The following is a 12,414-nucleotide window of genomic DNA, read 5'->3' on the forward strand; positions in this document are numbered from 1 at the left end:
TGTAGCATTAGACGTCATCTCTTGCTGATAACATTAGCATAGAAGGTCATATACTTATAGTGGAAAAATAAAGAACAAGAATAAAGACGTGCTTTATCCTTTTGGAAATCTTGCTGAATTTTTCAAAGATTATATGGAGACCTTTCTGTTATTTTTGCATGGTCTTATAATGCTGGAGAAGTTGGTCTTAGATGGTCCGTTTTCAGTGATGCTGGAATTGAAATAAGAGATTCTTTTACTAATGAATGTAGAATTGTTTTAGAATCTGTTGGTATATGTTATCGAAATTGAGCCAAATAATGAGCAAGAGCAACAAGAAATATAATGAAAAATCCCAAAAAACAATATCTTTGTATGAATTACAAACTATGGAAGTCGCTGCATTGTGTAGTAAGAAGAATTCTGAATTAGATATTACAAATTTCTGTAACTCAGCGGTATCACAAATGTCTTACTTCATATTCATTACATTTCAGACAAATCAAAAAATTAATCAGTTGCCTGATTTGTCATTATTTGATCATGTAAAGTGTGTGCAGTTTATGTTAAGAATGAATGAAATGAAATTTCTCCACAAGAATTGTGGAACGTAGACCCACCAAATAATTATTTGAATGCTTACAATTCTTTTCTGAATTTTAAATGAATTACAGAGTTGAAAGGCGATGTTGATATAAATACAGATATGGATAATTTTGTAGCTGATTATCCAATTTATGTCATAAATAAGACTCATAGGAAAAATGTATTTGATATTTAAAAAAATAAAAATTAAAAAGTGCTGCATGTTCATGTAACTGATAATGATAAATTTCCTCCTGGCACTCTAGCTTATGTAATTATGTATGGTAAAAAGAATCCCACATATCAACACAAGGTTAATATTTGGCTGAGAAATAAACAAAAGTCAATCCATTTGGATGCTGGCAGGTGGCAGTAGCAGTATATAGATCCCATCTGCATGAGAGAACTGACTCGAATGACATATTCAGAAAATGGGCATGACTGATATAGATATCACACCATGCCCTCTGCTTCACTCTGCCTATTTACCTCCGCCTCACTTGATTAGCATGTCTGCACTGTTTGGACGGCAATTGATAACTTCGTTTATAGATGACACGGAGGCAGTCTCCATTGAAAACAGTGTAGGAATAAACTTCGTTTTCCAAGCAAAACATTCCTTTTTAATCTGGAGCGTTCAATGAATGTTTATACGCAATGAGGCAAAGGCAATAGTGTATTTACATCTGAAACAAATCGATGGAAACGTCTTAATTTGAATGAAGTGTGTAACTCAAATACTCACTATTTACGATTTGTAGACAGTTTATCCTAGCCCCAATGGTCAAATCTGATGCTTTAGATAACGGTTCGGCCAAATCATTTTCTGTTATGCATTCTTCAAGAATATCTTGTAGCTGTACTGGCAGCTCTCTCTCACCTGGCAGCTGTCGTCTGGCAGCTCAACAAGCAACAAACAGAAGAAATGGGACAGCAGCAGTAAAAACCTGACACACCACCAGCACAAGAAAAAACCCAGAGGACAAAATGAGAAACAAAAAAAAATATCAAGAAAAATACCCTCCAGGTTTCTCTGATATAATGCAACCGGTTCTAACGTGTTTAAAAAATTAGTGAGCTAGAAGAAAACGTTTTTTATAACATTGCTGGAGGGCAGTGAATTCAGGATCTTTGATGTCGAATACTTGGTCGATTTGCTATTAAAGTTTTGACAGTATAAGTGTATTTACTCTGAATGTGGGTTTCATTTCGTTCCCTGTGTATCGACTGCCGAGTGTCATCAAAAGACAACAGACATCTGGCTAGCCCGTAGGCCTGCATGTGCACTCCATAAGTACTCTGTTACCCAAGTGGCCGCTTCCCTTGAGTAATGCACCTGTGACCCATGAAACACTTCTCCACCATATACCGTATGTCAAGAAATCTGCAACCAAGACTGTCAGACTGTCGACAGTGCCTTTGGTTGCGACTCCTCTCCCTGTGTGGCTGCTCAGACCCTGCTGAAGAAGCGACCACCTATCCAACCACAGGGCGATTGGGCTCGGCCAGATGGCAAGCCTCCATATTCACTCTCCACCTCAAGCGACGGACCGCGTAACAGATCGCCACTTGTCGTGCGGTGAAGGCGGGTCACCCGAGTCGGGTGCTCTGGAAGGTGTCTTGACAGCAGAGCCGGTTGGCGAAATAAGCGACACCCGAGGTGCCACATACGACGCGCTGAACCTCCGCGACCGCTACACTCTGAGGCAACAGCCTGTAGACCGCTGAGCGTGACCAAAAATGTCTTCATCTGTTTGTGAACTGCAGCCAGCATCCGCACACAGCAAGCACACATAGTTATCCATCCTAGTACTACTAACAAGAATTAACCAGAAAAGTGCAAGGAAGGATAAATATTTATCTAGATACCCTCCTAATGCGTCACTAACGTAGGCTGAAGCCATACTGAGGTGCGTCGATGGCCGTTCAATAGAAATAACTGTGCTACAGACAGTGCGAATCTACAGTTTACGGTCACAAAATCGCAAGATTATACCTTTTAAATAAAAAAAAAACACGCAAGGAATTTTTGAATTAAACAACGGAAAAGCACAGAAACACTTGATATGTAATTTGCTGGTTTACTGGTGTGTCGCAAGTGGCAGTTGTTAGCCTCTCCCGTTTTTCATCATCATGTAAAATGATACTACAGCATACACACAGTCCTTACAGTCATCTACACTCATTATATACACTTAAAACATAACCCCGTTTACGTCATGGAAAGAGTCATAGTGTGCGGAGGAGGAATATCCTTTCTGATTAGGTGATTGAATAACACCTCAGAAATTCTTCCCGTAACAGGTGCTCCATATCTGTAAGTAGGCTGATTAGGTTTTTTTATTGGTAACGCCACGTTGCGCTTTGTATGAAAATCACTTGCTGTGCTGTTTGCAGTCTGTGGCTAGTTTGCATTGTTGTCTGCCATTGTAGTGTTGGGCAGTTGGCTGTTAACAGCGCGTAGCGTTGCGCAGTTGGAGGTGAGCCGCCAGCAGCGGTGGATGTGGAGAGAGAAATGGTGGAGTTTTGAAATTTGTAAGACTGGATGTCATGAACTGCTATATATATATATATATTAATGACTTTTGATAATATTAAGGTAAATACATTGTTTGTTCTCCATTAAAATCTTTCATTTGCTAACTATCCCTATCAGTAGTTAGTGCCTTCCGTAGTTTGAATCTTTTATTTAGCTGGCAGTAGCGCTCGCTGTATTGCAGTAGTTCGAGTAACGAAGATTTTTGCGAGGTAAGCGATTTGTGAAACGTATAGGTTAATGTTAGTCAGGGCCATTCGTTTGTAGGGATTTTTGAAAGTCAGATTGCGTTGCGCTAAAAATATTGTATGTCAGTTTAAGCACAGTCTTGTATAATTTTTCTAAGGGGACGTTTCATATCTTCCTTAAGCATCAGATTCGCCTTTCCTACTAGAGATTTTATGTGTTCCTACCATTTTGCATCACACCTGTACTGTCTAAATAATATAGGAGGCTCTAGAAGTTTAACAACAATTTTGTAGTTGAATACTATTGAACCCTCTTTCGTTCTGGTATTAGTTGGCATTTACCTGTATTTAAAGACATCTGTCACTTAGTACACCAACTGCATCATTACGTTCAACCATCAACGATACTTCTGCGTAATATACAGAATTATCAGCGAACAGTCTCCACTTATTACTGAATTTACCTGTACTTATGCAGTCTGATGACCTTAACGGTCGTATTAAGTTTTCTAAGGACACACCTCAAAGATTATTGTTTTGCTTTTCGAAGGTTATGTCATTCAAGCTTAAAATATTAATCAGGATTCCTTATCAGAGGAAGGTTAGGGACGTTGTGTTCATTAGGCTGTGCTCCACAACTTCAATAAAATAAACTTCATGATAAAAGAAAGGCGCACCATGAAGGAATTATCCGAACAGGACAGAAGTCGCTGGATGTGATATATATACACAGAGAAAAAAATTATTACAGTTGCAGAAAAACTGGATGATTTATCCAACAGTAGGAGCTTCACAAAGTGAGTATGTCAATAACGCGTTGGTCCACATCTGACCCTTATAGCACTGACCGATAGAGTTGTTGGATGTTCTCCTGAGGATATCGCGTCAAATTATGTCCAACTGGCGCGTGAAATCGTCAAAATCCGAGCTCGTAGGAAGACCCTCCCTATATTGCTCTTATCGTTCTCAGTTGGGGCATATACGAAGACCCTGCTAGCCTATGTACGGTTTGACAAGCTCGAAGATAAGCAGCAGAAGCTCTTGTCGTGTGCGGGCGCAGTGTGAGCGCAAGATGCCTTGCTATGAAAGGCAACAAAACCGGAGGTAGAATATCTTCGACGTCCTCTATGCTGTAGGGGTGTCGTGGATGACAACCGAAGGGATCCTACTATGATAAGAAATAGCACCCCAGACTATCATTCCGGGATATCGGTCCATATGGCGGGCGACAGTCAGGATGGTATTCAATTGCTTACCAGGGCGTCTCAAGACACATCTTCGGCCTGGGATCTCGTTGAATGCAGTAGAATTGTCTTCAGTGATTAGTCCCGCTTAGAATTGAGTCGTATGACCAACGAAGACGTTTCTTGAGATGCAATGGACAAAGGTTTCTCCCAAACGTGACTGTCACCCGCTACATGCCCGAAAACAAGGAGTGATGCTCTGGGGTGTCACTTCTTTTCATAGCAGGTCTCCTTTGGTTGTTATCCACGACACCCTTACATCGCAGCGGTAAGTCAACAATATAACACGCCCCGGTTTGTTGGCTTTCGGAGTTAGCCATCCCACACTTACTTTTCAGCAAGATAACGTCAACGAGCAGCTGGAAAGAGTTTTTACTGCTTTTCGCGCTTGCCAAAAATTACATTGGTGACCAAGGTATTCTGATCTATCCCCGAATCACAACGTTTGTAACATTGTTGGTATGGCCCTCGGATTTCAACGATCTGATTCGTCAGTTGGACAGAATTTGGCAGAATATTCTTCAGGAGGACATTCAGCAACTCTGTCAATCAGTTCCAAGTTGCTTGCATAATGGTCGGAGGTGGACCAACGCGTTACTGACTTGCTCAGTTTGTGAAGCTCTTTCTCTTGAATAAACCATCCAGCCATTCTGACAATGTATTCATTTGTTTTCTGTACGTGCACATCACATCCACCGATTTCCGTCCCATTCGGATAATTTCTTCGTGGTATGCCGTTTTTATTTTGTCCTAGAGTGGACATTTTCATGTGTACCACCAAAAGCTGCCGAAGTTTTATAATTTTGTAACTAGTTTCAACCATTTACGCCATTATCTCACATACTATACAGCCGAAAATGGTATATACCACGTGTCTCAAATCTGCTGTGTTTTTGCTATACTCTTCTTGGTCCGATAAAATACTTCACATTCTACTCATTGACGCCAGATGGTGCAGCCAAGTGTAGGAACTAGTCAGAACTGAGACATAATACGAGACATCACTGTGCAACCTGTCCTAGCATTTTCGGACGAATGATGCACAGGGGGAGATTATTCAGCATCAGAATGGGTTGGTCAACAATCCACTCACTAAATAACAACTCTGTAACATTCTTCTGCCGCAAAACATTTTGTTGAGTGGTAAGAGCTTCTCAGATTTAGTGAAACACTTACTTGCACTCGTCGTTTCTTTTCTTACATTAGTGTAGGAAGAAGAAAGTAAGGAAGTTCAAAACTTCAACTGTGTCATTGTAAAATACTTCGCAAATGTATTGCGTAGTTTTCGGTGTTGGTCTGCAATAGCTAACTGGGTCTGTTCATAAGTAGCAGCAGTACGAATAATATAGGTGCTGTTTTCACGATAGATCGTAAATTTATCCTGCATGTGACGTTTACCAACGGTACATTAAATATACCTCCTGCTTTTTGCTAGAAATATTTGGTAGAACTGCCACTGCTTTTACACTTACATATTTTCTCGACGTTTGTCCTGAATTAATCATAGCAACAGCTCCTTAATACGCTACAGTAAAACATAATTGAGCTTCAGGACGTAGTAACAAAGATGTGTCCTCGGTCTCCTTAAACACACTCAAGAGATAAGGAACGACGAAACAAAAGAAAAGATAAAGACCCATTAAAACAATGAAACATCATGTGAGTTTATTTCAATTTCATGTGTATGTTCTGATATTTTGAGCAAGGAAACTATATTTAACAGCTTTTACGTTTATGTCTCTCAGTGAAATTACTCAAATTACGTCAACGTCAAATGTCGAAAAGCTGCAAACCATCTGTCAAGATGATATAGTTGCGATGCTGTAAAAAAGTGATGTGGTAGCAAACGGGACGCTGTGCCTGCTATAGCTTATCGTAGTCAAGGCTGCCGTCCATGATCTTCTTGATGAAACTGGCGTGTGCTTCTCCACTCATGAGTGAAGCTTTCACTGCGGGATCCTGCTTCATGGCTGCTCCCCACGCCAACTGGAAGGGAAACTTAATTAGAAATTTGTCGTGGCACAGCGGTAACATCAAAGTAAACAGAAGTTAGTGATACGACAGTAGTTTCTTTAATTCGTGTCGCGATGAGAATTTTGTCTATGAAATAGCAAATTTCTCTAAATGTTTTACGTTGAGTGCATTAAATCGTACCAAATCATCGCTTAATTAAACGAAGCTTTATCTTCATTAATTTTAATTAAACAATAGTTATTAACTAATATATGCGAGGACATGTGGGAAAGAAAATGTCTTATACCGTTTTGAAAACTCTTAAAGTATTTTAAATAAATCAAACTTTATTAAAAGTCTGTATCTATATTCTTCATGTCCACATATTTATTTCTCAACAGTTATCCTGGGTACGAGCACATTTCTCCCAACGAGAGACCAGTTTGTTAATACCATTCCTCTAGAATATTTAACTTTCTTGACGAAGAAACAATCTCACCTCTGCTTGCACTGCTTCATCACTATTATTACAGTGGCCCTCTAATGTGTTCTTCAAGTTCTTCTGATAGAAGAGCTAGAGATCCAGCGAAGAGCGGTTCTAGGCGCTTCAGTCCGGAACCGCGTGACTGCTACGGTCGCAGGTTCGAATCCTGCCTCGGGCATGGATGTGTGTGATGTGCTTAGGTTATTTAGTTTAAGTAGTTCTAAGTTCTAGGGGACTGATGACCTCAGATGTTAAGTCCCATAGTGCTCAGAGCCATTTGAACCAATCTACCCACCCTCCGTTCGCGAGGGGTACAGAGAAGAGGAAATCACTTAGTGGTACCAGAGTACCCTTCGCCACAAACCATCAGGTGGATTTCAGGGTACTGATACAGATGTGGATCTCTGAGCTCTTTCATGCGATCCTACACGATATGACTTTGACTGACAATCTGGGAAGAGTAACAAGGCTGCCCTAATCAGAGGAGCAGCTCAGGTATTGGTAGGAGCATTAAACCGAAAGTCACCTCATGTGATTAGAGGAGACCTGAGTACTTCGGGCGGTGTTCCTAGTCGTTTCCTGAGCGTTTGACAGTGTGGCCTGACGACCTATTGTTGATTTTACTTGAACAAGGATCGCTTGTCTAGCTTACCAGCTCCAATCACGACGACAGGATCTTCCGTGAGGGAGCCGAGGCCGGACTGTCCACAGTACGTTTTTTCTAAGCTGGCGTGCTACAATGCTCGGTCCTTGGAGGCGTCCTGTACAGGTTTCACACTGCTATGACACACCTGATACGGACAAGAGGCCTCTCTTCCCGGGATCTTCAGTAGTTTGCTGCTTTATTTCCTAACATATTAATAACTGAGGTGGATACATGTCAGATTTAATAGTATGAGGAAATAATTTCATATTATCAACTTCAGTAATGTGTCTGTTCCATAACGATTTTGAAAATACAGAAGTAACTTCTTTGGCGATAATTAAGAAATCATGATTTCGTCTTAAGTATGAAATTAATCTACTCATATCAAATACTGAGAGAGTAATCGTCAGTTCTCTGGGATATAACAAGTTTTTTGTATCGTCTATGAAGTTTAGTTCTTATGACATGTCCAAATCGACCAAATCATTCATATCAAATATATAAATGTTAGAGCATTGCCACGCAGTGGATAAATTTTTGCAGACTCTCATGGCAGTTGTAGTGATAGATTTTGGGACACTTGCACGAACTAAAATTTTTCACTTCTGAGAATCTAGGAAGCAGTGAACTTGTTTTGCTGCAATTTGTGACGGGCATTGCTTGCGACAGAGCTGAAAAATATTTCCAATCTTTTCCTGAAGCAACACTCCTGCTGGACTGAGAAAGTTTGCTAGTGGGTTTTATAGTTATTGCTTTGAGAAATGAACTCTTGAATAATAGGTTTTCGCGTTTGCATTGTACTGTTGAACTGTATTATCGATTATTTTTATTAACAAGAATTGAATCCACAGTAATGTGTGACCACCGTTTATTGATATTTGAGTAATGTCACTAAACATTTATTCGATTTGAGTTATATTTCTTTTGTGTTACTCAACAATATTAACCTTACATAATATATTCATTCACTACTTCATCGATATTAATAATTGGCTAAACTGCCTATAAATTATTAGAATTACGTATCGCGTAGCTAAAATGTGACACAAGCGGTCGTAGCTATCTCAGATAGTGGAGCAAAGACCACGAAGAGAAGTGGACGTTAGTGGATTGGAGAAGTAAAACTAACAACTGCATCACAAAATACAACTCATATTGTATGTCTATACCAGAAAATAAGCCATGAGCATGATTTCACGAACACACAAAGCATTCTTTAGTGCTTTCCCATTCTGTATAGAAGATGATTCAGCTTCCCCTACTGATGCCGTTTAATGCAACTCGCAATGTTAGGCCTGGTCTTCAAAAACCGTGTGCAAGATTTTCATATTGTCTCGCTCGCTACGCGGAAACTATAAGTCCCACAGAAAAAAAGGAAACAGGATCCTTTTGCAGGAAATTTAATGTAGTTAAATTTTGTACTGGCTTGCGTTTCTCTGGAGTGCACGGTTTTCGAACTGTTCAGGAAAAGCGTACAAACGTGAACTTCAAAGGCACCTCCACACCCACACTCATCGTTGACTAATCAGGTTTTCTAACAGTATTGTTATGCAAAACCTACACAAACGTCAATTTTGCGATTTGTAAATGCTCGACTAAGTGTCGTTACGAATACCAAAAAAGGACGAATTTGGGAAATAATACGTACAGTCGCAAATTTTTGTGCAGTGGTAGAAGTGAGTGCCACGAACAACATACTAAATATGTAGACCAGTGGGGGCTGAATTGGGAGGGGGTGGGGGGTGTTTGTTCATCTCTGTACGTTTTCCTAGAATAATACGAAAACTATGGCCACTAACAAAAATATATTTCAGTACAAAATTAAGCTACATCAAATTTCCTACAAAAGTGGTCTGATTATTTTTCTGTAGGACTAATAATTTGCATATAGCAGAAGAAAAAGTATGGAATTCTCGCACTTGGTTTTGAAGGCCAGATACAAAATTATGCTTTGTATAAAACGATATTGGTAAGAACATCTGTATGTCAACTAACGAGTTGTATCTTATTCGTTAACGATACATGTAATGAAGGAATTGAAATGATTTTAGCAGCTAGGAGTGCTGAAGCAATTTGCATTCATATCAGCGACGCCTAGAGTGATTTGATCTGGCTCTCTTGTATCGGGTTTTCGATGACAGATTGGATGCACTTGGTGAAACAGTGTCAAGACTAGCAGATAATGTAAGCAGTGTCGAAAGATTTCGAAAATATAGCAGTATTTATTTGAAAGGGAAACTTAACGTATGGTTTGGTTTGACTTACAAAACATTAGAAACAGAATATAGCATGCACCGCCATCAGTTCAGATTCATTAACAGCAGAAAGACCATTTACCATGTTGGAGGGCATTGAAAAATCGAAAATTATTTATCTCAACTCTCTACCGAAATTATGGGTCGCACATATCTCTGTCTCAGGTTTTTTTTACGGAGATTATGCAAGGCATAGTAATAGGAATAGTCCTCCCATCTGGGCCCGCATCTCGTGGTCGTGCGGTAGCGTTCTCGCTTCCCACGCCCGGGTTCCCGGGTTCGATTCCCGGCGGGGTCAGGGATTTTCTCTGCCTCGTGATGGCTGGGTGTTGTGTGATGTCCTTAGGTTAGTTAGGTTTAAGTAGTTCTAAGCTCTAGGGGACTGATGACCTAAGATGTTAAGTCCCATAGTGCTCAGAGCCATTGTGAACCAGTCCTCCCATTGTCTTTACGGCAATGAGTGATGAACGAGACGATCAGAGTAGACTCACGAGTCTGGGGAAGTCCTGCAGCGGCAGCTTGACGTCTGGGTGCATCGTACGCAGCCCCTCCATGCGCTCCGCCCACGGCCAGATCATGTAGTCCAGCATGCCGGGCCTCGCACCTGCAACACACACATCCAGCAGCGTGAGGACACGCCACGTCTCAGGCAAAGGGTACGTACGTCACCGTGACCAGGACCATTTTATTTCTCAGTGATATCTCAGACGAATAAAGTGAGCGTAAATTAAACATAATTTGTGAAATGCTCAATCTAAATTAAACTCCAGAATAAACTGGTTTACCTCTTATAACCTGAAACAATGTCCATTCATTAGGTACGCCTCAGTTTCCTGTGAGCAGTGAGTCAAGAGGTGATTTATCTTCGACCAAGGCGATGTGCACCATCAAGATGACATTTCCCGATCAAATAGGCTAGTTGTTTTTAGACTGTCAGTATAGCATATGCGAAGTTCCCTACTTCATACACATGATGTAGGGCACTGTCTAGTTATCCATTTGATAAGTGAGACTGAATATTTCGAGAGAATGTTACGTGATCGGTATCGAACATGTTTCTGGTGTCTTCGTCTCGACCTTTTCTTATTTCTGTAATTTATGCGACTTGTAAGTGATGATAGACAAAAACCGGAAGCAAATCCATCAGACAAGAAATCATAAATGTGAATTATGAGAATTTATTCCATTAAAGGTACAAGTTTAATATCTTACAGCATTTAGATTATACAGACATAGACGAAAGGGACGATTACATATTTTTTTAAAAAATGAAGTGATCGTATGACGTTATTGACGAAGGCGTTATTTTGTCGTCCAGTGTCCTATATTTGAGGCCATTTTGGCGACTATGCATCTTTCTGATGAAGATAAGGTGAAATGGTTACAACAGAAACACCCAGACTCCGATTGAACACAACCTGTGACGCGGCCAGGAATCAACCCCGGGACCCAAAATCCATAGACGGCTTAACCACTAGACCACCGACATGCCGACCACAATTATGCAACGCATTATGCAATACATGGTATTAAATGAATGCAGGTTAATGTTACCTCGTGTTGATTTCTTTTCCGTCTGAAATGATTTAGTCTTGGAGACATTCCATGATTCACACATTTTAACCACTTTGCGGTCAGTCTTCCATTGAAATACAAAGGCATGCTAAAAAGCAATGGCTCTCAACTTTTTGTGTGAAAGATCTTAAAGCTTTGTAAATATAGCAATCTTTATCAATATTCTACATCTTTATTCTTGATGTCTGGTTATTTATTTCTCAACATAGTCACCCGGTGACGAACACATTTCTCCCAGCGAGAGATCACTTTGTTGATTCCGACACTGTAGATAGTTTTACTTTTCTGACGGAGCCACAACCTCCCTCTGATTGATCGCTTTCAAGACGAGGTACTCGAAAGTGTTTTTTGTGTTTTGGAAACAGATGAAAATCGAATGGGACCAAGTCGCGACTGTATGAGGGGTGATCGATGATAGAGAAGCCAAAGTGTCAGATTGTTGAAGATGTCACAGCACTTGGGTGTCGTCTGGCATTGCCATGCTGAAGGAGAGGCTGCCCCATGTGTGGACGATCTCTTTGAATTCCTGAAACTCAATTACAGCACGTTGTTTCTCACACACCGACATACACTACTGGCCATTAAAATTGCTACAGCAAGAAGAAATGAAGATGATAAACGGGTATTCATTGGAAAAATATATTATACTAGAACTGACATGTGATTACATTTTAACGCAATTTGGGTAGATAGAACCTGAGAAATCAGTACTCCGAACATCTACATCTGGCAATAATAACGACCTTGATAAGCCCGGACATTGAGTCAAACAGAGCTTGGATGGCGTGTACAACTTCAACACGATACCACTGGTGTATTGTGACGAGCCAGTTGCTCGGCCACCATTGACCAGACGTTTTCAGTTGGTGAGATATCTGGAGAATGTGCTGGCCAGGGCAGCAGTAGAACATTTTCTGTATCCAGAAAGACCCGTACAGGGCCTGCAACATGCGATCGTGCATTATTCTG

The 12,414-nt window shown here is 40.5% G+C and overlaps 1 protein-coding gene across 1 annotated transcript in view; it reads right to left on the reverse strand.

The window, feature by feature from the left end:
- Nucleotides 1–6,171: 6,171 nt before the first annotated feature.
- Nucleotides 6,172–12,414, reverse strand: part of LOC126272721 (pyrimidodiazepine synthase-like) — a 43,881-nt gene continuing 37,638 nt past the window's right edge. Inside the window, exons 4-5 of the mRNA XM_049975769.1 lie at nt 10,362–10,474; nt 6,172–6,518 (exon numbers count right to left, since the gene is read on the reverse strand). Of these exons, the coding sequence (XP_049831726.1) occupies nt 6,396–6,518; nt 10,362–10,474 (236 nt within the window). The 3' untranslated portion in view covers nt 6,172–6,395. The remainder of the gene's footprint in view (nt 6,519–10,361; nt 10,475–12,414) is intronic.

Source organism: Schistocerca gregaria, chromosome 1, assembly GCF_023897955.1.
Source record: "Schistocerca gregaria isolate iqSchGreg1 chromosome 1, iqSchGreg1.2, whole genome shotgun sequence".
Taxonomy (NCBI): Eukaryota; Metazoa; Arthropoda; class Insecta; order Orthoptera; family Acrididae; genus Schistocerca; species Schistocerca gregaria.